The sequence below is a fragment of the Cheilinus undulatus genome, linkage group 23, assembly GCF_018320785.1.
Source record: "Cheilinus undulatus linkage group 23, ASM1832078v1, whole genome shotgun sequence".
NCBI classification, from domain to species: Eukaryota; Metazoa; Chordata; class Actinopteri; order Labriformes; family Labridae; genus Cheilinus; species Cheilinus undulatus.
In genome coordinates, this window is record NC_054887.1 from 11,008,182 (window position 1) to 11,028,250 (window position 20,069).

The window sequence follows — 20,069 nt, forward strand, 5'->3', positions numbered from 1 at the left end:
TTATACAAAGGTCTTTTGACAAGAAAAACATGCATAGGCCTTTTTCTGGGTTTTTATCAGTGAATCAATTAAAAGCCATGTGGGTTTTTGACAACATTGTGTCACTTTTTCTTCTCTCTTGGATCTTCAGGTGGCTCTGCTTTTCTTAGGTACAAGTAGGGGGGACTCCTGCTAAGGCAGCTACATCTGCAGCTTTTGAAAGTGATTCAAAAATTAAACAAAGAAATAGAGACCTGCCCATATTTGACCTCTAAAGATAAATTACTAAAGGACAAAATCTAATTTATAAAGAAAAAACTTTTGGACCAAGTAAAATAAAATCTGAATGGTAGTGATTTCTAAAAGGTCATATTTACTACTGATGAAGTAAACAACTTAGCTTTGTGCTTGTTCCCAAGAACAAAGAGAACAGTAGTGATTTTACTTTAAGACAAAGCAACAAAACACCCCCATCCTATCGTCTCTTTCCCTCTCTAATAGATCCCCAGCTTGTCCCAGAAATCACAAAAGTGGTTCCTGGTCCCCACTTGTGCATGTGAGTGAACTGTCAGGTTCATCATCAGCCAGCCGCTGGTGTCAGAATAACGTGGCCAGGGTGGAAGACGCTGCTCGCGGCAGAAAGTCGTCTGATGGACTCTTGAGGACGGGTCACCGTTGTGAGCGAAGGCACCCCAGTAACACAGCATCCGATTGGACAGCAGCTTCTCGGGAGGCGACAGAGTGAAGTTGGCCACAGAGGCAGAGTTGAAGAGAAAAGGCAGCTCGGCGCCGTGGCAAACGTGCTGGTAGCAGAAGGTCAGACCTGACCAGACACGATGGTCTGATGCAACATGGTCGAAGACGTACATCCAAACCTCGCTGCCTGCTGCTGTGCCTGCACGTGACGACCTGCGGGCTGGACACAGGAAGACGTAATCTGTGACAATCTGAAGAAAGAAGAGAAAGATAATGTTAGGCACCAAGCTGAGCAGGATAGGTTGCAGATACATAAGCTCCTAATATTGTCTCCTGGTCAGCTGTTAATAACTCCAACAAGTTCAACACAAAGTTTATAAAACTAGGCTGTGTAGAATGAAATCAGCTTTATTGGCCAAGTATGTTTACAAGTCAAAGAATCTGACTCCAGTTTGCTTTGCTCTCAATGTACAAAAATTCAAAAAAAAAAAAAAAAAACAAAAAATGAAAAAAGTATTAGAAATTAAATCACTGTTGAATGACCATAACAGTAACTCCTTGAGTGTTGAGTGGTCATCAGAGTGACTCTGTGACTGTTGAGTGGTCATCAGAGTGACTCTGTGACTGTTGAATGTCATCAAAGTGACTCTGTGACTGTTGAGTGGCCATCAGAGTGACTCTGTGACTGTTGAGTGGTCATCAGAGTGACTCTGTGACTGTTGAGTGGTCATCAGAGTGTCTCTGTCACTGTTGAGTGGACATGAGAGTGACTGTGTGACTGTTTAGTGGTAGTCACAGTGACTCTGTGACTGTTGAGTGGTCATCAGAGTGACTGTGTGACTGTTGAGTGGCCATCAGAGTGACTCTGTGACTGTTGAGTGGCCACCAGAGTGACTCTGTGACTGTTGAGTGGAAATCAGAGAAACTCTGTTACCGTTGAGTGGACATCAGAGTGACTCTGTGAGTGTTGAGTGGACATCAGAGTGACTTTGTGACTGTTGAGTGGAAATTAGAGTGACTGTGTGACCGTTGAGTGGCCATCAGAGGGACTCTGCACAGTTGAGTGGCCATCAGAGTGACTCTGTGACTGTTGAGTGGTCATCAGAGTGACTCTGTGACTGTTGAGTGGCCATCAGAGTGACTCTGTGACTGTTGAGTGGTCATCAGAGTGACTTTGTGACTGTTGAGTGGTCATCAGAGTGACTCTGTGACTGTTGAGTGGTCATCAGAGTGACTCTGTGACTGTTGAGTGGTCATCAGAGTGACTCTGTGACTGTTGAGTGGTCATCAGAAAGATAGTCAGGAGAAAGAACAGGTTTTGTTACATGTTGTTTTAGCTTGCATTGCTCTGTAAGGGATTTAAACAGTTTTGGTCCTGGAGCTGATTGAGCTGGGTGTACAAAATTAATAGAGGCATTCATGTAAACTATTTCTGCAAGTGCCTTCCCAGCACTTGCACTGGTTTTAAATTAAAGGTACCTCAAACACATCATGAACTGTTAAAATGTTGCACCAAACATACACCAAATATTGCATTGCCTCTAGCCTGTCATCAAACCAAGGCTCACTGAGTTCCTTGTGACAGACTGGGGGCTTATTTAGGCCTGATACATCTTTGTTGTTATTTGTTATCTCTGTCCTTCATACACTGATGTGACTCACAGCATTCAAATAGTGATCACTGTCTTACAAAAGATGTTCTTTTTCTTGTGCTGTTCTTCCTACAAATACATTTCCTCGTCTCCTCATCACACGCACATGTTCCTTCTTCAGTCTTGGAGGAAAACAAAAAAACACTCCCACACCAAATCTTTTTAATATCTGTCATGTGTTTAGCTGTTTTAGCGTCAGGATATTTTTGTGTGCTTTTGGTTTTTATTATCTCATATTCCATTGGTATTTTCAAGACTAAAAGGATAAAACACCCAATGGGGTGAATACCTTTTATAGGCACTGTACACATGTTCTACAACCAGAAAGCAGGACATTTTCCTCAACTAAAGTTGTGTTTTCTAACATTTTCCTGGACTTCACTTTGCCCTTGGCCTTAGCATTGATGAATTACATTTTGGAGCTGTCCAAGCTTCAGTGCTCTGAGCCAAAGCTTTTATTTTGTTGGTAGGTCGGGAGAAAGAAGACTGCATTTGCTTATTCTTTAGGACAGTGGATCCTAGAATACAAGCTGCTGTGCAAGGTGAAAAACCATAAAGCATTGTTGAAGGATTATGCTTTCCATTGTCTCCTCTTGTTCTGTGCGTTCACAGAAAAGAAAAATAAACCTAATTAGCGTGATATCTACAAAGACACTGGCCAGGGCTAAACAAAAAAGATTGCTCCCTCTCGGCTAAAAAGAAGCAAAAAGAAAAATGAAGGCAGAACGTCTTCTTCTGCCTGTTACCTGGAAACCGGCGTGTCTTTTTCAGCAGTACACAACCTGCGCCCACACACAGCCGCAGATCTGACACCTGAACACAAACAGACACTGGCTGGAGGAAGCAGAGGCACACAAAGACTATTCTACTCATCCTTACTCACATATATTTGCCCGTTTCATGATTAATAAACAGGCACATGCTGTTCTGATGCTCATACATTTATCAGTGGGTAGAAACAAAGTTATATAACAAGCACCATGTTTTCAGTGTTCTGAAATTAAACTTTTCTTCCAGTTTCTCTTCCTCATCCTTAAACCTTTCAACCAATTTTTATCTTGCTTTTTCACTCTTATTCTCCTGTTATCTCGATTAAGCTAATGGCTATGAGGAAAGCCTGATTCAGTCTGAGAACTGCGTCTGACCACATCACAATTTGATTTTCATTTTGGTGCATGTTAATAAGTCAGAGCTTTCAGACAGCATGCATGCATGCTGCATCTTAAATGCCTGATATGAACAAGAATCTAAAGAATAGAGGGCTTGCCTTTTTTTCCTCTAGCCGCTGAAAGGAGCCAGGAGATGCACACTAGCCGCATGCATCTCCTGGCCAGGAAAACGATAAACAGAGAGCCGCATTTACCTTGTTTTAGTAGATATGTGCAACCGCAGTTCCAGAAATGGTCCCTCTTGCCTTTAGTCCACAGGACATGGCATCCGGGGTTTCCAACAAAAAATTTCGAATTTCGATTCTTCTGACCACAGAACACTTTTCCATTTTGCCTCAGTAATTTCCAAAGAGCTTTGGCCCAGAGGAGATGGCAACATATCAGGATTTTATTCACATACAGCTCCATCTTGGTATAACTTTTATTTGCATTTGTGGATGGCACGGCCAACTGTGTTGACAGACAATAATTTCCAGTGAAAATTCATGCCTGTTTTTAATGAAGTACCACCTGAGGGCCAAAGATCACAGGCATTCCATACTGAACTCTGTTCTTGTCTGTTCAGCACAGAGATTTTTCCTGATTCACAGAATCGTTTGATGATATTGTGTACTGTAGATGGTGGGATATTCAAAGTAGTTGCAGTTTTACATTGGGGAACATTCTTCTGAAATTGTTCTGCAATTTTTAGATGCACATCTTAGCTTCTGAATTACTTATCCATTCTTCTGACCTGTATCAAATCAACACCAACATAGTACACTATATTGGGATAAAGGATATTGTCATACCCTATTTCCCATTTTAAAATATATTGAATAATTCAATATATTGCCCAGCCCTGATAAAGCTATATCTTGGTGTGATCTGACAGAAAGATCCTGGGTTTGTGAAGGAGGAAATACACCCCACAAACCTATAAATGTTACAAAAGGCTCGACACTGAGCTCTCCACATCAGCTTCCTCTCTGACGGTCTGTTTGACATTTCTGCTGACCCCCTCCATCCTCTGGAGGGATGCCCTTTATGAAGAGATGCAGGAGGAGAGTGTATGTGGGGGAGGTTATGCTCCGGTTGTGACTCCAAAGTCTCCCTGCTGCTCCATGAACTGTGACTGAATACTAAATATGTCCAGGAGAGTCACCTCCTGACCCCCTGCAGCTCCCTGAGGTCTCCACCTCTGCATCAACAATCCTGAAGAAAAAAGAAGTATGATGGATAGTTTGTCCTTTTTCTGAGTGATGATGAACTATTTCACCACCAAAGCTACAAACTCACTGTTCATAACTATAAGCAGATAGAAACTAGTAAGGTCAGTTGACTATTTTAAACTGCTGGGTAGCTGGTGGTTTACCCCGCACAATCAAGTCTATCTTGATTAAATATTTGTTTTATAATTAGTTTGAAATAAAATCAAAGTTGCTGTTAAGTCCTCTTTTGTCATTTTAAAAATATGTAAGGAAATAATTTGTGTAGAAAGAGTTTCTAGCAGTTTTTATCACATTTTGGATTCTAACAGCATGCAAGCATCAGATGTCACTTCTTATCAAATGCTCACAATCCACACTGTACCCATTAAAACTGAATGCCTCCTGTAAATTTCAGTTTCCCTTGTTGAAAATATGACATGCGGCCCTTTTATATGGAATGTGGAGAAATGGAGGCATGGCCCTTTGAGCTGTGTGTTGCATGGTTTTGCCTCTGACACAAGTCAGAGCACAACTTTCAATCATGGATGTACATATTATTAATGCACAACTATCTCTACTTTGTACAGCAAGCTGACAAGCTCCGTTAAGAGAGGTATAGAACAAAACATCAAATCAAGGAAATGTTTCTGTCAGACAGTCCTGAATTTTGTCATCCCCCTGCTGTTCCTCGCCCATCTTATCCTGGGCAACAGAGAGGAAAACAGGGAGAAAATGTTACACACTGCATCACACTGCATCATGTCACTGCAGGTTGTCAGGATACTACACAGAGACCATTATGTCACTGACATCACATCTAGTCTACAGTGGATGGGAAAAATGCAAAAGTTGACATTGGGCCACGATGAAATTTATTCTATGATTACAGTCTATCTGTATTTCAGAGCCATAGAAGCAACGTCAGACATCCTGAGAGGGGTCTGGCTGCAGACCGCAGCTCTAAAAAAAAAAACCCCAAACCACTACGATGAGACGCCAACTCCATCAGGTTGGAAGTGACATTATATGCCAGTTGCTAAAGCAGTTTTGATTAAGCTACATCCCCAAATCTAAAGTACCTACGATAGTTACCTAGTTAATGTTATCAGGTAAGCTAATGTAGCTATGTTCGATTCACAGGTACTTTAGCTACGTTGGCTTTAACAACAATAGATAACATAACTATGATAGTTTTAGCAAACATAGAATAAGCTAACATAGCTTTATGAGCATTAGCTAAATCACTCAAGCTATGTCGCTGAAGCTACATCGCTACAGCTGTGTTGCTTAAGCTACGTCACTAAAGCTACATCCCTACAACTACATCCCTACTGCTCAGTTGCTGATGCTTATGTTGCTAAAGCTAAGATGGCTTAGGGTAAAGCAGCTGCTCTAGTTGAGGAGTTGATGTTGTTGGCTATGCAACCCAATGTAGCTACGTTAGATTTGTAGGTAATGTAGCTACATTAGCTTTAGCAACAACAGTTTAAGCATGCATTAGCTTTACAGCACCAAGCTACATAGCAAAAGCTGCATCACTGAAGCTATGTAGCTTGGTGCTGTCACTGAAGTTACGTTGCAAAAGCTGTGTTTCTAAAGCTGTGTAACGATAGCCTTGAAGCTAAAGCTGCACCACTAAGACTATGACAACAAAGCTACGCCATTAAATCCACATTGCTAAAGCTTAAGAAGTTACTCTAGCTGTGCTGTTAATGTAGGCCTGTGAAGCCATGGTAGATTCATAAGTAATGTAGCTAAATAAGCTTAAGCAAGGAAAGCTTTTGCTAATGTAGCACGAGCTAACATAGCTTTGTTAGCCTTAGCTACATCAGTAATGCAATGTCTGAAGCTATATTGCTATAGTGACAACACTTAAGCTGTGTTAAAAAACTTAACACAGCTTAAGCATGACTTTTCTCCCTGACTTTTTCTGTCCTGATCCTCACCTTAACTCTCGCCCTATCCCTAACTGGAAGTTTCATACAGTTTTATTTGTCAAGTTTTTGTTGTGCACCCTGCTTTAGGTTACAGATCATCATAGTTTTGTTTGTGAGCCTTAAGTTACCGGAGGCAGCAGTGAACACAACCACATCATCAGTTAGTGTTTCAGCAGTGTCAATAAACACAAAAATCTCCTTTTTATTAAGTTTGCGAATGCAATAAGGTGGTCTGAATGGACCTTCAGGGATTCAACTTTAGAAATTTTGCTCACACCCTTAAGATGTGTAACAAATATCAAAATGGAAGCAAATGGAAGCATAACAAATTTTACATTAAGATCAGTCATTGGACTCTTTTTTTGGTCAATAAGATTGTTTAAAATTAACTGGTACACTTCACTGAAAACATGCATCTTAATTCAACAGGCCAGCTTGAAATTCTATGTTCAGCTGCCTGACTTCTCTCCCTGACTTTTTCTGCAAAGGCTGCATCTTAAACAGTTGGGCTCTGGTCTTCATGCTTCAAAAATCTAAATGATGGTGGAGTAATGAGAAACTGTGGATTTGTTGGAGACTGTAAAGAAAAACTGGAGTTACAGCTCCCTCTGTAGGCTGATAATGGGAGCTGTTTAAAGCTCATAAAGTCTGCTGAATGTTGGAGATAATCTTCCTTAACTTCTCTGATTTAATTGCTGTGAAAGTGAACAATTGTTTGAAAGGCTCATTAGACGTGGAGAAGCAGAGGGAGTACAGGAGACAGCTGAGTCCTCGCTTCACACTGAGCTCTGACTGGGTGGCACATCGATCCGTGCATGGCTCCCTCCCTCGCTAAGCTGCTGAATGGGTGGTTATTGATGCATGTGTGTGTTTGGGTGTGAAAAGGCTTTGTGTGTCTACTTTCAGTCCAGAATAACACAGAAACCTCCTTAAATGCAGATTATAGTGATTATTTCTTTGCTCACTTATTGAAACACAGACAAATGCTCAAATATTAGATATTATAATCTAAATTTAGGCCTGCTGACAGTTTCCTGACAGCCACCAAAGAGCCTGTAATGTACAGACAAAGCCATATCAAGTGAAACAATATTAATTATATATTATTTGCTGATCAAAAGCAGCTCACTTCACTAACTTCTCTGTCATAAACAGATCATTTTTCTATGAAAGTTTTGTCTCTGATGCTTTAATTAGAGCTTCCTGTTGCTGAAAAAAGGGCATGCTCCTAATCCATTTTGCTAATTCCAATTTAGTCTTTTGAAAACACTTTTTGTTTTAAATCACTGTTTTTCACTGTTTTTCTTTATATCTGTGAAAGGAAAAACTGACCCTTCAGAACAAAAGAAGCAGGTTTGAGTTACAGATTGAGATTGAGAAAACTTAAAACTGTTCAGGTTGATATTAGTGCTCCCCCCCCCCCAGGACATGTGCATGAATGTGACTGGATGAATGTGAAAGGATGGCTGTGGTAGTGAGCTCCACTGTCTCTCCAAGCTCTGTCAGCTGTGTCGGAATACTAAATAGGTCCTGGAGTGTCACCTTTCAACCGTCTGAAGCTCCCTGAACTTATTTCACATCAACAATTCTGTCAGAAAAATGCTGAAAGGTTGTCTTTTCCTTTTGTTTTATTGATTGCAATTTGACACAATGTTTTTACAGCTTGAACCTAGAGATGCTCCGAGTGATCGGCAATTTTTGTAACCTTGCATAGCAGATGGATTGGTCAGATCCCATGTCTGCCATTGGTGGACCCATCTTGCAAAGCTCCATTCTGAAGCATTTGTTCCCAGTCTGAGATGGACCAGACCAATCAGCATCATTTGAGGGGACCAACACGGTAGCTACAGAAGGTTCAGTTGTACTGAAAATCTGGTTTGTACAGTGCCTATAAGAAAGTATTTTCTTCAAACTAATTTAAACGTGTTATGACCCGGGTGTCTGAACTTTTTACACTCCAATATCCATAAGATAAAGTATATGAAAGTTTATAAATCAAATACAATGTAAATAAGGATGTGCTCAGTGATTGAGTATGTACCAAGGCAGAGAGAGAAGCAGCAAAATCCCCAGAGCAGAACAGGCCATCAGTGACAACTGAATGATTAAGTCAGAAGCAGAATGAAGGAGGAGCTGGGGTGGAGGAGGGCTGCAAGAGGAATTTGTTGAAAAAGAGACAGAGCTTCACCGGCCAAGAGCAGTTTAAATAAGGCAGCATGAGCGCGATTAGCCAATAGCATGCTTAGAGCAAATCAGCTGGCTGTCAGATGATGAGGGCTTGCATGAGGTCAGCTGATTTCAAATATGGCAGCACTTGACTCCCAAGCCTGCCTGAACTAATGCTATAGGCTCAATTTAATGGCTGACAAGGAAAATAAACAATCATTTGCAGGTTTTTGTAACCTTGCAAAGCAGATGGATATGCCTTTTTCCTTGTTTCTCACTGGCGAATCCATCTTGCAAAGCTCCTGTCTGAACCGTTTGGACCCAGTTAGAAAGTGACAAGACCAATCAGCAACTAGGGGGAGTACTTTCGGGCACGGCAAAGTTGTGATGTAAGCAGGCAGCAACAAGTGGCCAGTGCAATTATGGTGGAAGAGCTTAGCCTGGATGCCGCTAAAGCACCAGTTCTATCAGAACTTGATGATATTTCTTCATTAAAAGAAGAACAAAGAACAGCAATGAGTTGTTTTCTTTTCAGAAACGACAAAAGTCGTGTACTGACATGTCCACAGTCGCCATGGTTTGCGTTTTGCAGTTCTATATGGAGTTTATTCCTCGATAGCTGTGCACACGCATCTTGGTAGCGGCAACGTCTTGTGTTTTGTTGCTCTGATTGGTCCATAAAGATGTGACAGAACGTTCATCCAATCACCCTCCAAGTTTATTTCAAAGGCTCTGCCCTTTCCCAAACCATGTATATTGCAGCTTTTGGCATGTCAGGTTTAGGTTTTTGGGGATACCAATCGAATTTCAGGGGACGCTGTTTTGCCCTGTCTACCACGGTACTGCTGTTTGCTGCTATAGCCTATCAGGGAGTTAGAAAACAAGTTGCTGTTATTAATATGGCTGCCAATATGTTAACAATGTGCAGAGTTGTCTCAATTTAGTCACAAAGATCACATGAATAAATTCTTCAAGTCAAGATGTTTGTTTACAGAATTAGCATGGCAGCACCGCCTTGTGCTGAAACTGTGAAGTACAGTACAGTCAGGCCAGAGCTTCATGTTAAATGTTGGTCATATTTCTTTTTATTTCTAGAATTTACTGTGCGACAATCTAAATTTGGACACCCCTGCTTTATGAGGACTAATATTTTGATATTATGGGGAATTTGCTTGGAAATTTTTGAGATTTTCATGAACATTTTTGGAATCTGTTTATGTATTAAAGAGACCTTCATTGGAAGTTTTGGGGGGAATTTGCTATGAATTTTGTTTCCATTTTCACAGGAATTTAGAACATTAATTTGGACGTTTTGGAGAATTTATTTGGACATTCTTGGGCACTTTTGTGTGAATTAGGAGATATGTTGTCATTTTTGGCAATTTTATTCTTTTTTGGGGGGGTGTTGTATTGTCATGGAAAATGTATTTATTTTACATTTATTTGTACATTTCTTGGGAATATGGCTGTGAATGGGTGGGTCCTTTTGAAATATTTGTACATTTTTATGTAATTTGGTAAATATATTCACATATTTTTGAAAATAAAATAAGACATTTTAAGGGAGTTTGCTTGAGAATATCAGGAATTAGCATGCATTTTTAGGGATTTTTTTATTTCAGTGTTTAGGCTTTATGAAAATGTTTTACAGAAACATTTGGGGAATAATTGAAGACATTTTGGGGTACTTTTGATGATATACTTTTAAAAATATGGTTAAGAATTTTTGGTAACTTCTATGAAATTTTGGGAATTCATGGATTTTGGTATAGAAATGTGTGAAATCAAGAACTTCTAGTGGAACTTTTGTTCATTCTTGGGCTTAACAAGTCCTTGCTGTCCATTTATGAAAATAATTATTTGGCAACAACTAATTCCTGTTCAAAGATAAGTCTGAGCTTTTAAACTTTTCTCTAATAAGAGGGAGAACTAAAAATGCATTCCAAACAAAAGCTCAGATCTCGGGAGGTTAATGTATGACATGGTGAGGAAATGAAAAACCAGAGGAAATTCAAAATAACACGTGGAGACGAGTGATTATCTACTCAGTGAGAAAGTGGAAACTGGTAGCACAGCTAGCAACTGAGCTACACATGGACATGTAGGTTATCCAAGCTAACATCATTTCCAAAATACTGGCTGTTTGAAACTACTGGACAACTGAGGCTTGAACTACCACAGTTTAGAGGAGAAACTAACTAGAAGCTAAAAGGCATTGTTACCAACTTTAAAGAAATAACTGACCAAGTTTGGACAGATGGAGCAGAGAATAAATGATGTGCAGGAGTAGAGCGCCAGTGCTAAAGATTTATACAGAGAAGCCTTGAACCTTCATGAAGACTTACAATCTAATCGAACCGACTGTTGGTATTTCAGTCTTACCAGTGCCCCACAAGATTTATTAGCAAGAATGTAGATCCTTTAAAAGAACATGAGGAAGAATGAAACCAGGTTTCACAACTTAAAGAGTCACCCCCCTGCTGGTCAATAGAACAAAAGCAGGTTCTCCTGTTCTCCACTTACCTGGGCGAGCATGTTCCTGCGGTCGATGTCCTTATACAGAGGCAGGTATTTGTGCAGGATCCTCAAAGCGTGTTGTTTGAAGATGGCTGTGATGTACACTGTGCTCTCTATTGCAGACACAGGCTTACTAAATACTCCATACACAAAGATCACACCTTCCTCTGAGGTCGTACCTGTGGGAAAGAAAAAAAAAAAAACAGCCTCAGTCTGTAGACCTGATCTTGCCTGAAGCTTTCTTGTAACATCCTTTGTTTTACCGTCTTTAATTCCTCCTCTGCATGTTTATTTCATGTTATGCCTTCAGGCAGTTTTATAACCCAAAATGATCAGGCTCCAGTTTTAATCTTTCTAAGCTGCTTGTTTTCCTTAAAAGCTGTATTAACCAGAGTTTGTAACTACATCAATCTTCCACTAAGAGCAGTACTAGAGTAAATACACTCAGTTATAATTCATCAGCAGGATTTGAGACTGCTTCATAATACATAATAAGGTATTGTATTATTAGAACCCACGGTCAACTACAGTGCCTATAAAAAGTAGCCATTTTAAAGTCTAGGCACAACTTCTCTATTGGATTAAAGTCTGAGCTTTGACACAGCCACTCAGAAACATTCACCTTGTTATCTTCAAACCATTTCTGTGTAGCTTTTGCTGTATGCTTTGGGTCATTGTCCCGCCGGGAAATAAATCTTCTCCGTGCCATAGTTCTCTTGCAGACTATAAGATTGTCCTCCAAGATTTTTCTATATTTTTCCACATTCAGTTTAGCCTCTACCTTTACAAGCCTTCCACTCCAGCAGCTAAGAAGCATCCCCACAGCATGATGCTGCCACCATAGTGCTTCAAAGTGGGGATGGTGTGTTTGTATTAGTATGCAGAGTTTCTTAAAGCACTTTGCAAACATCTATTTCATAAAAGATGATGTATAAAAGTTAGCATTATTGTACTGTTAATGAAACTGTATGTATTGTTTTCTATGCCTGTTTTGTCCCCTTACCCAGCAGCACTTGCTTCTCCTTCTGCCAGTGCCCCTTCAGGAAGGCTGTGACTGCTTGTTCCTTAATCAACTCTCCATCGATGTGTGGACCCCATGTCTCAAAAACCTCCAGGAACCTGAACGGGTTCACAATCTTTGAACCTGAGATCAGAAACGTGCCGCATTAGATGGTAAATGAAAATTTCCACATTAAAGAGCTGAGAACTTTATTATAAAGACCATAGCTATAAAGAAAAAGTGTAAGAGCAACAATATGTCAGAATTTTGCACTCAAGTTTTTCTTTGATATTCCTTTTTTTCCTGGGAAAGATCACCAAAACAAAAAAACTGTAAAGGAATTCTATTATGACGTAGGCAGCTGCTGTACACCTGGAATATTTACTCTCAAAAAGACAAGTCAGGTTGGTTTCATTGCTGTTGACAAAAGAAGTACCATAAGTCTTGCCCCTTCTTGTTTATGATTGGCCTGTAAGGGGGAAATGATATACAGTACTATCCACACTAAGCAAAGCATAATTATGCCATAACTAATGTGAAAGAACTTCCCTATTTACTATGAATATGCAGTAATAAGGAGGTTGTTTAGGGAAAACTCTTAGTTAACGGCCTATAAATTATGGTGTAGTAGAACAAGGTACTATCAAGCTCTTAATATTGACTAATGAGCAGTTAGTATGCTACTAATTAGCATGCTAATAAGCAGCTAATTAACATGAATATTGTACCCCAAAGTGTTCATTTTATAAGCGGATCCTGGACAGACTCTTGCATGCTATAAGGACGCAGTATTAGCCTCAGCCAAAGAGTACTGAGAACAGCTAACTGGCTTCTTTTAAACTGAAGGCTGGTGAGTGAACTAACAACATAAAGCATTGAACATAGAGCTCTGCGGCCAAAGTCACATCCTGCTAAAGGCAGGCATCCATGGAAGTCAATATAAATTAGATAAACATAATTTTCCTGTTGAAAGTTCTTGTTCTGTTTGATTGACTTTACTGCTCTAAGGTGGAAAAGTTGCATATTGTTGCTTTAAACACACAAAAAATAAAAAATAAGCCTGCTTCTGTTTTTCAAATCATTTTCTCAGCAAGTAAAGATGAAATTTTGTCTCCAGTGTCTTCCATATTTTTCCTGTGAGCTCAGACAGAAAGCTGCAGCTGCGGCGTAATCATGAGTCAGCGATGCTGATCAATAACACCGTCACCCCTGCTGATATATTACAGTCATTTTGCACTGTGAGGCAATAAAACCCCTTTAATTACCCCCTCAGGACCATCATCCTCAGTGTTTATGATTTTGCTTTCCTTTGAGTCATAGCTCAGGGTAGAAATGATGTCTTTCATCATCTTTTTGGGATAAACATACGATATCTGCCTTCTTATGTAAGTGTGTGGGAAGCCCTGAGCGCTGCTCTAAATTTGGTGAGAGTGGGCTGCTGGTGTTCGCGGCGCCCTACTTGTTTTCATCTGGGCGGCCAGGACGGCCTGTGGAGAGAGATTCAGCAGGCAGACGATGTCGCTCACAGAACAATTGGTCTGTTTGGCAAAGTCTTTCCCCAGCTTCAGGGCATCATGTCTGGGACAGAGGCAGATAAAAACAGAAAAACATTTCAGACTGAGGGTGTCTGTAACTGTAAGCACGCTGGAGACAGTCCCATGAGGTTAGAATACAAGAAAACACTTCCTTCCAATTCTTAGAAAATAACACTGATTGTTGCTTTTGACAGCTCATGCATTCAACTATATATTGCATCCTCTGCATAGGCACAGATCCGTATCCTAACCTGGTCTTGAGAGGGATGGAGAAGGGCAGACTCTGCAGGACGGCCTGTTTAAAGAGAGGCTTGCTGCTCTGGATCATCAGTTGGAGACTCACTGACTGGGCACCTGCACTCTCACCAAAGATGGTCACCTAGGCAGAGAAATAGAACACAGCAGCACAGCGTTAAAATCACCAAATAAACTTAGGAGGAATTTCTTTGTTGTAACGATGCTTCATGGCAATCAATCTTACATTATTTGGAAAGCCTGTTTAGTTCCCTTTTAAATGGTGCCACATTTGTAAGGAACAGGCATTTGTGGGATGAGCAGCAGAGCTGAGTATGTGGGTTGCACCCATGAAAAATTTGCCAAACAGCTTATTTTGCTGTTGACTCTTGTTTTGAGTTTCTGGTATCCCCAGGTGACACCTGTGAGCATGGGCCCTGCTGCAGTGGTTAGTAGGTGTCTATTCATTGCTATACAGACTTTACAGTTATGTGGAGGATTAATTATTTACGCTCCATTGCTTTTGACCCACTTTCACACAATTCTTTTGGTTTATAACACAAGACTCTGATTTAATTTTCCTATGTGAGTCTGAAATGTTGATTAAAATTTATCATTAAAGTTTTGGTTGGCCTAAGAATATTTTCTTATTATTTTATTTTTTGTGTTTCAGTTATGATTTTTGCATATACAGTGCCTATTAAATTATTCATCCCCTTGGAAGTTTTACCCATTTATTGATTTTATAAATCAATTTTGGTCAATAAATCTTTCTTCTCCTGTTTTTTTTAAACAAACAACCTCTTGAAAGTGAGAGTGAAAACAGACTTCTACATAGTAACGTCAATTTAATAGAAATATGTCATGTAAAATAAGTGACTGCACAAATATTCACTCCCTTCAAATCAGTTTTTAGTAGATGCACCTCTGGCTGCAATCACAGCACTGAGTCTGTGTGGGTAGATCTCAATCAGTCTTACAGATCTGGACACTGTGATTTTATTCCATTCTTCTTTTCAAAACTGCTCAAGCTCCGTCAGGTTGCACGGGGATCGATGCATAAACAGCCCTTTTAAAGACTCATCTATTGGACTGAGGTCTGGGCTTTAACTTAGCCACTCAGAAACATTCACCTTAATGTCTTTAAACCATTTCTGTTAGCTTTTACTGTATGCTTCGGTTTATTGTCTTGCTGGAAAACAAATCTTCTCCCAAGTCGTAGTTCTCTTACGGATTGCTGGAAAACATATAATCTTACAAGCCTTACAGCACCAGCTGCCAAGAAGCATCCCCACAGCATAATGCTGCCACTACTGTGCTTCACAGTGGGGATGGTGTGTTTGTGTGGATGTGCAGTGTTTGGTTTCCACCAAACATAGCATCTTGTCTCATGGCCAAAAAGCAACATTTTGGTCTCATCAGACCAAAAAACTTTCTTCCACTTGACTATGGAGTCTCCTACATGCCTTTTGGTGAAATCTAGTCCGAATTTATTTGAGTTTTCTTCAGCAGTGGCTCTCCCATAAAGCTTTGACCGGCAACAGTTGTTGTATGCTGAGTCTCCCAACTCAGCTGCTGAAGCTTAGGTGTCTTGGTGGCCACTCTCACTAGTCTCCTTCTTGCATGGTCACTGAGTTTGTGAGGATGGCCTGATCTAGGCTGATTTACACATGTGCCATATTCCTTCCATTACTTGCTGATGGATTTAACTGATCTCTGGGGGATGTTCAGTGCCTTGGAAATGATTTGTAACCATCCCTTGACTTATACTTTTCAGTAACATTTTCTCTTAGCGGCTTTGAGTGTTCTTTTGTCTTCATGGTGTAATGGTAGCCAGGCACACTGATTAACCAGTGACTGGAACTTTCAGATACAGGAGTCTTTATACTACTTTTTTAGTCAAAAAAGCCTAATTATAGTGACCATGACTGCTATATAATATCATTAAAAGGGTAAAATATCCAAGATGGTGAATACTTTTTATAGTGAACATTTGAGAATGTGTCCACCAGCTTACCTTACCAGGATCACCTCCAAACACTGCGATGTTCTGCTGCACCCATAGAAGAGCCGCCTGCTGGTCCAAGACCCCATAGTTTCCCACAGCTGAGGTGTGCGGGTCTTTCCCTGACACCAGGAACCCAAAGGCACCTTGAATCACGCACGAATTCACATGATCAGAGATTCCTAATTGACTCCAACCAGACAGTCATTTCCACAGTGCTGCTGTTCTCAGCTGAGCAGGAAGGCAGAGTAATTACCAACAGACTCAGTCATTTAAAATAATGGCACACACACATTGTCAAGCCTCATATACACACACAACACGCTCCACAACAAAGACACTGTTATTGTAAGTGAGTGATTAATGACTTCAACAAGATGCCTAATTATTGCCTCTACCACAGATGCTGGATTCACCATATCTCTCAGTGCAGTTAACATTATGACATAAATAAACAAAATTATGGTAAAAGCTTTGTTCTTTTTCTCTATAATATTCTTTAGAAAAACTAACTTCCTTACCCAGTCTGTACTCTATACTAACAACAACAGTGTCTGTAAAGTTGCTGATGAAGCGTCCATCGTACAGAGGCTTGGAGGCAGAGCCAACGATGAAATCCCCGCCATGGATCCACACCATGACAGGCAGCGTGCTTTTCAGAGGGGAGCTGAAGTTCACATCAAGAGGGACGAAGATGTTCAGGTAGAGACAGTCCTCACTCACCTTTGGGGGCAAAAGAGAAAGTATTTTCTACATTAAAATTCTTGTTCAGACACTGAAATGCTGTTTTGTCAAGATACAAGCTTTAGCTATGATGTTGATTTACCAAATTAAGTTTACACATTAAAATTTCTTTAGCCTGGTGACACTGCAGCTCTTTGTCACTGACCAAGCTGAGTCAGCTGTTTAGCTGTAGCTTATTGTGCCTTTAAATGGGGTCTTTTTCTATTGTGTTCATGAAAAGAGACCATATTAATGCCCCCCTTACAGAAGGCCTCACAGCTGATAAAACCAAGCCATGAGGTCAAGGGATCTGCCTGCAGAGCTCAGAGACAGGATTGTTGCAAGGCACCGATCTGAGGAGGGCTACACAAGAAATTCTGCTGCACCCAGAGGCCTCCATAATTCTCATTGATGAAGTTTGGCACAGCCTGGACTCTTGCAGGAGCTGGACAAATCAAGCAATCGGGGAGAAGGGCTTAGGTAAGAGCGGTGACTAAGGTCACTCTAACTGAGTTTCAGAGATCCTGTTTGGAGATGGGACTAAGTTCCAGAAGGGTAACAGTAACTGTAGCCCTCCACTGATCTGGGCTATGGCAGAGTAGCTTGCAAAAAGCAGCTGGTGGCCTGTTAGACTGTGAAAAACAAAATTCTCTGATGAGATCAAACCACATTGAACTGTTTGGCCTCAATTCTAGATGTTATTTCAGGAGGAAACCAGACACTGCTTATCAATACCATCCCAACAGTGAAGCATGGTGGTGGCAGCATCATGCTGTGGGAGTGTTTCTCAGCAAGGACTAGGAGACTGGTCAGGGTTGCAGGAAAGCTGAATGGAGTAAAGGGCAAACATATCCTCAATGAAAATCAGCACTCAGGACCTCAGGCTGGGCCAACGGTTCCAGGTTCAACATGGCAATGGCCCCAAGCACACAGCCAAGACATGACCCCAGGCTTAGGGAGTGTAAAATAGACTAATTACAGAGCTTATAGAAGAAATGTTTAATGTTTCTTTAATGTAACATTAACTATATTAGTTTAAATTGTACAGTCTTACCATCTCTTGTTTAAAAATTACATGATATATCTTAACAGATAAGGAACAGCTTTGTTCACAGGGGGTGCCAACATCAAAACAAAGCTGTTTCTTTCATTTTAAAAAATGTTATTTTCAGGGTTTGGGGCCCTTTTCTGCCACACACGTATAACTTGACTGTTGCATTCACTTTAATTCACCTTTTTACGTGAATTGTTAAGAAAGAAGTTTTCCCTTACTGTTCGGGGACATTCCTCTGTGATGGGGCCACTGCAGGCCTGCACGCATGCCGCCCTGGGAAAGGAGGCATCATAAATCCCCGGCCAAGGACTTGCAGGTCTGGGAGGCTTCCAGCGATATGCCCCAACAGGAGGGTCTGCATACGGGACTCCATAGAAAACATGGGCCTTATCCACTGTTACCCCCTTGATCTGTCCATTTTTAGTTAACACCACCGGTCCAGGAGCGGCATTTGTCTCCCGGCTGACTGTTTTATCCTTGGTTTGCTCTGTGATGGAGAGGTCTGCAGGGCGTCCCAACTCCTTTAGGGATTTTATCTCAAAGTCTCTGTTGATGATGAACGGCTCGTCTCTCACCAGCTGCCCGGAGTAGATACTTCTCAGAAAGCTGACAAGGTCGATTTCATCATCATTTTTTGTCTCATCTCCAGAGGCGAGAGTTAAACTTACTGTGCAGAGCAGCAGCAAACAGAGCCAGCTCTCCATATTGTGATAGAATAGTCTCCCTTTAGACTCTGCTGCTCCGATCATGTGCCATATAAAGTAAAACTGAAGCAGACGAGAAGCAGCTTGAAACTGTCCACACACTGTGCACACTGGTGACTCCAATTTGGCTCATTTCTTTAATTTATCAGACAAAAGGTGCTCTGTGTGACTGCTGAGAGCCATCCAGTAGACCCTGAAATGACACTGTGATGCGTGACAGCTAATAGAAGACAGGTCGTCTTTCCTTACCCTAATGTAATCATAGTGTCACACAGAGAGAGTAAGAGACGAAAAGTAGTACAGCAAGCTAAAGGAAGGAGGAAAACTTGTTCAATTTGATCCTTTTTTGTGTTTCTGATGGTAGGTGTCATTTGTCAGTTAGTGGTGTTTCACTGTCAATGATATCCGCCCAGCTTTAAAGCATTACATCAAGGTTTACATCACCACCTACAGGGCTTCTGCAGCAAAGCATGCAGCAGTGACTCCCATGGGGTCCTAAAATCATTATAAGGAGTCATGGCTGTGCAAGATGTGCAGAAGACAAAAATGCATAAGACGAAGTTGCCCTTTTTCCTTCCATACCATCTAACGAGATAAACATATATGAGATAAATATATGCATAGCACATAAATGTCACCACTAGGGGGCTCTCAATCAAAACAATAACAAAAGATTACACCCAAGGTCGTAGGCCCAAGTCAAGATGGGTTGATGCTGGGTGTCAAAGGCAACCTGTCAGACATAGAAGAAAAGCAAATGGCCTTTTGTTCTTACAACCCCTGTTCCAAAAAAGTTGGGACATTGTGTTAGATGTAAATTAAAACAGATTGATGATGATTAATGATTTGCAAACCCATTTTTATTACAAAATAGAACACAACAAATCAGATGTTGAAACTTACATTTGAGCATTTCATGAAAAATATTTAATCTGATGGTAGCGATACATCTAAAAAAAAGTAAGAACAAATGACTGGGAAGAGAGGAGACCATTTGCTGGAGAGGAATGTTGTCCCATTCTCGTCTGATGTACGATTCTAGCTGCTCATCAGTTCTTGGTGCTTACTTCCTGGGTTTATGATGCTCTAAATGTTGTCTATTTGTGAAAGCTCTGGACTGCAGGCAGGCCAGTTCAGCACCTGGACTCTTCTAATGTTAAGCCATACTGTTGTGACTGATGCAGCATGTGATTAAGCATTTTCTTGCTGAAATATTCAAGGCCTTCCCTGAAAGAGATGTTGTCTGGATTGGAGCATATGTTGCTCTTTAACCTTTTCTGATAGTTTTAACATTTATTTCCATCTCTTAAACCAGCACCGGAGCGGAGTCCCTCCTTTCCCTCATGGAGGTTTAAATTATTTATTCATCCAGATCATCATAAGAGGGATTCAAAAAGGGTGTGAACTCCTCTTTAACCTCTAAAAGATTTACTGTATTTAAAAATATGCTAACATTGGTAGAATTACCTTAGGGGACAATGCCTTTATTAAATTAGGCAATAAAAATA

At 40.7% G+C, this 20,069-nt stretch overlaps 1 protein-coding gene across 1 annotated transcript; it reads right to left on the minus strand.

Annotated features, from left to right (window-relative positions):
• Positions 1-473: 473 nt before the first annotated feature.
• Positions 474-18,561, minus strand: LOC121505775 (cAMP-regulated D2 protein). The gene is made up of 8 exons (XM_041781329.1): positions 18,076-18,561; positions 16,602-16,803; positions 16,093-16,226; positions 14,093-14,220; positions 13,766-13,884; positions 12,310-12,450; positions 11,313-11,485; positions 474-926 (listed from the first exon to the last, which is right to left on the minus strand). Exons 1-8 carry the CDS (start codon positions 18,559-18,561, stop codon positions 474-476), a joined length of 1,836 nt encoding a protein of 611 aa, XP_041637263.1.
• Between the last annotated feature and the right edge of the window lie 1,508 nt (positions 18,562-20,069).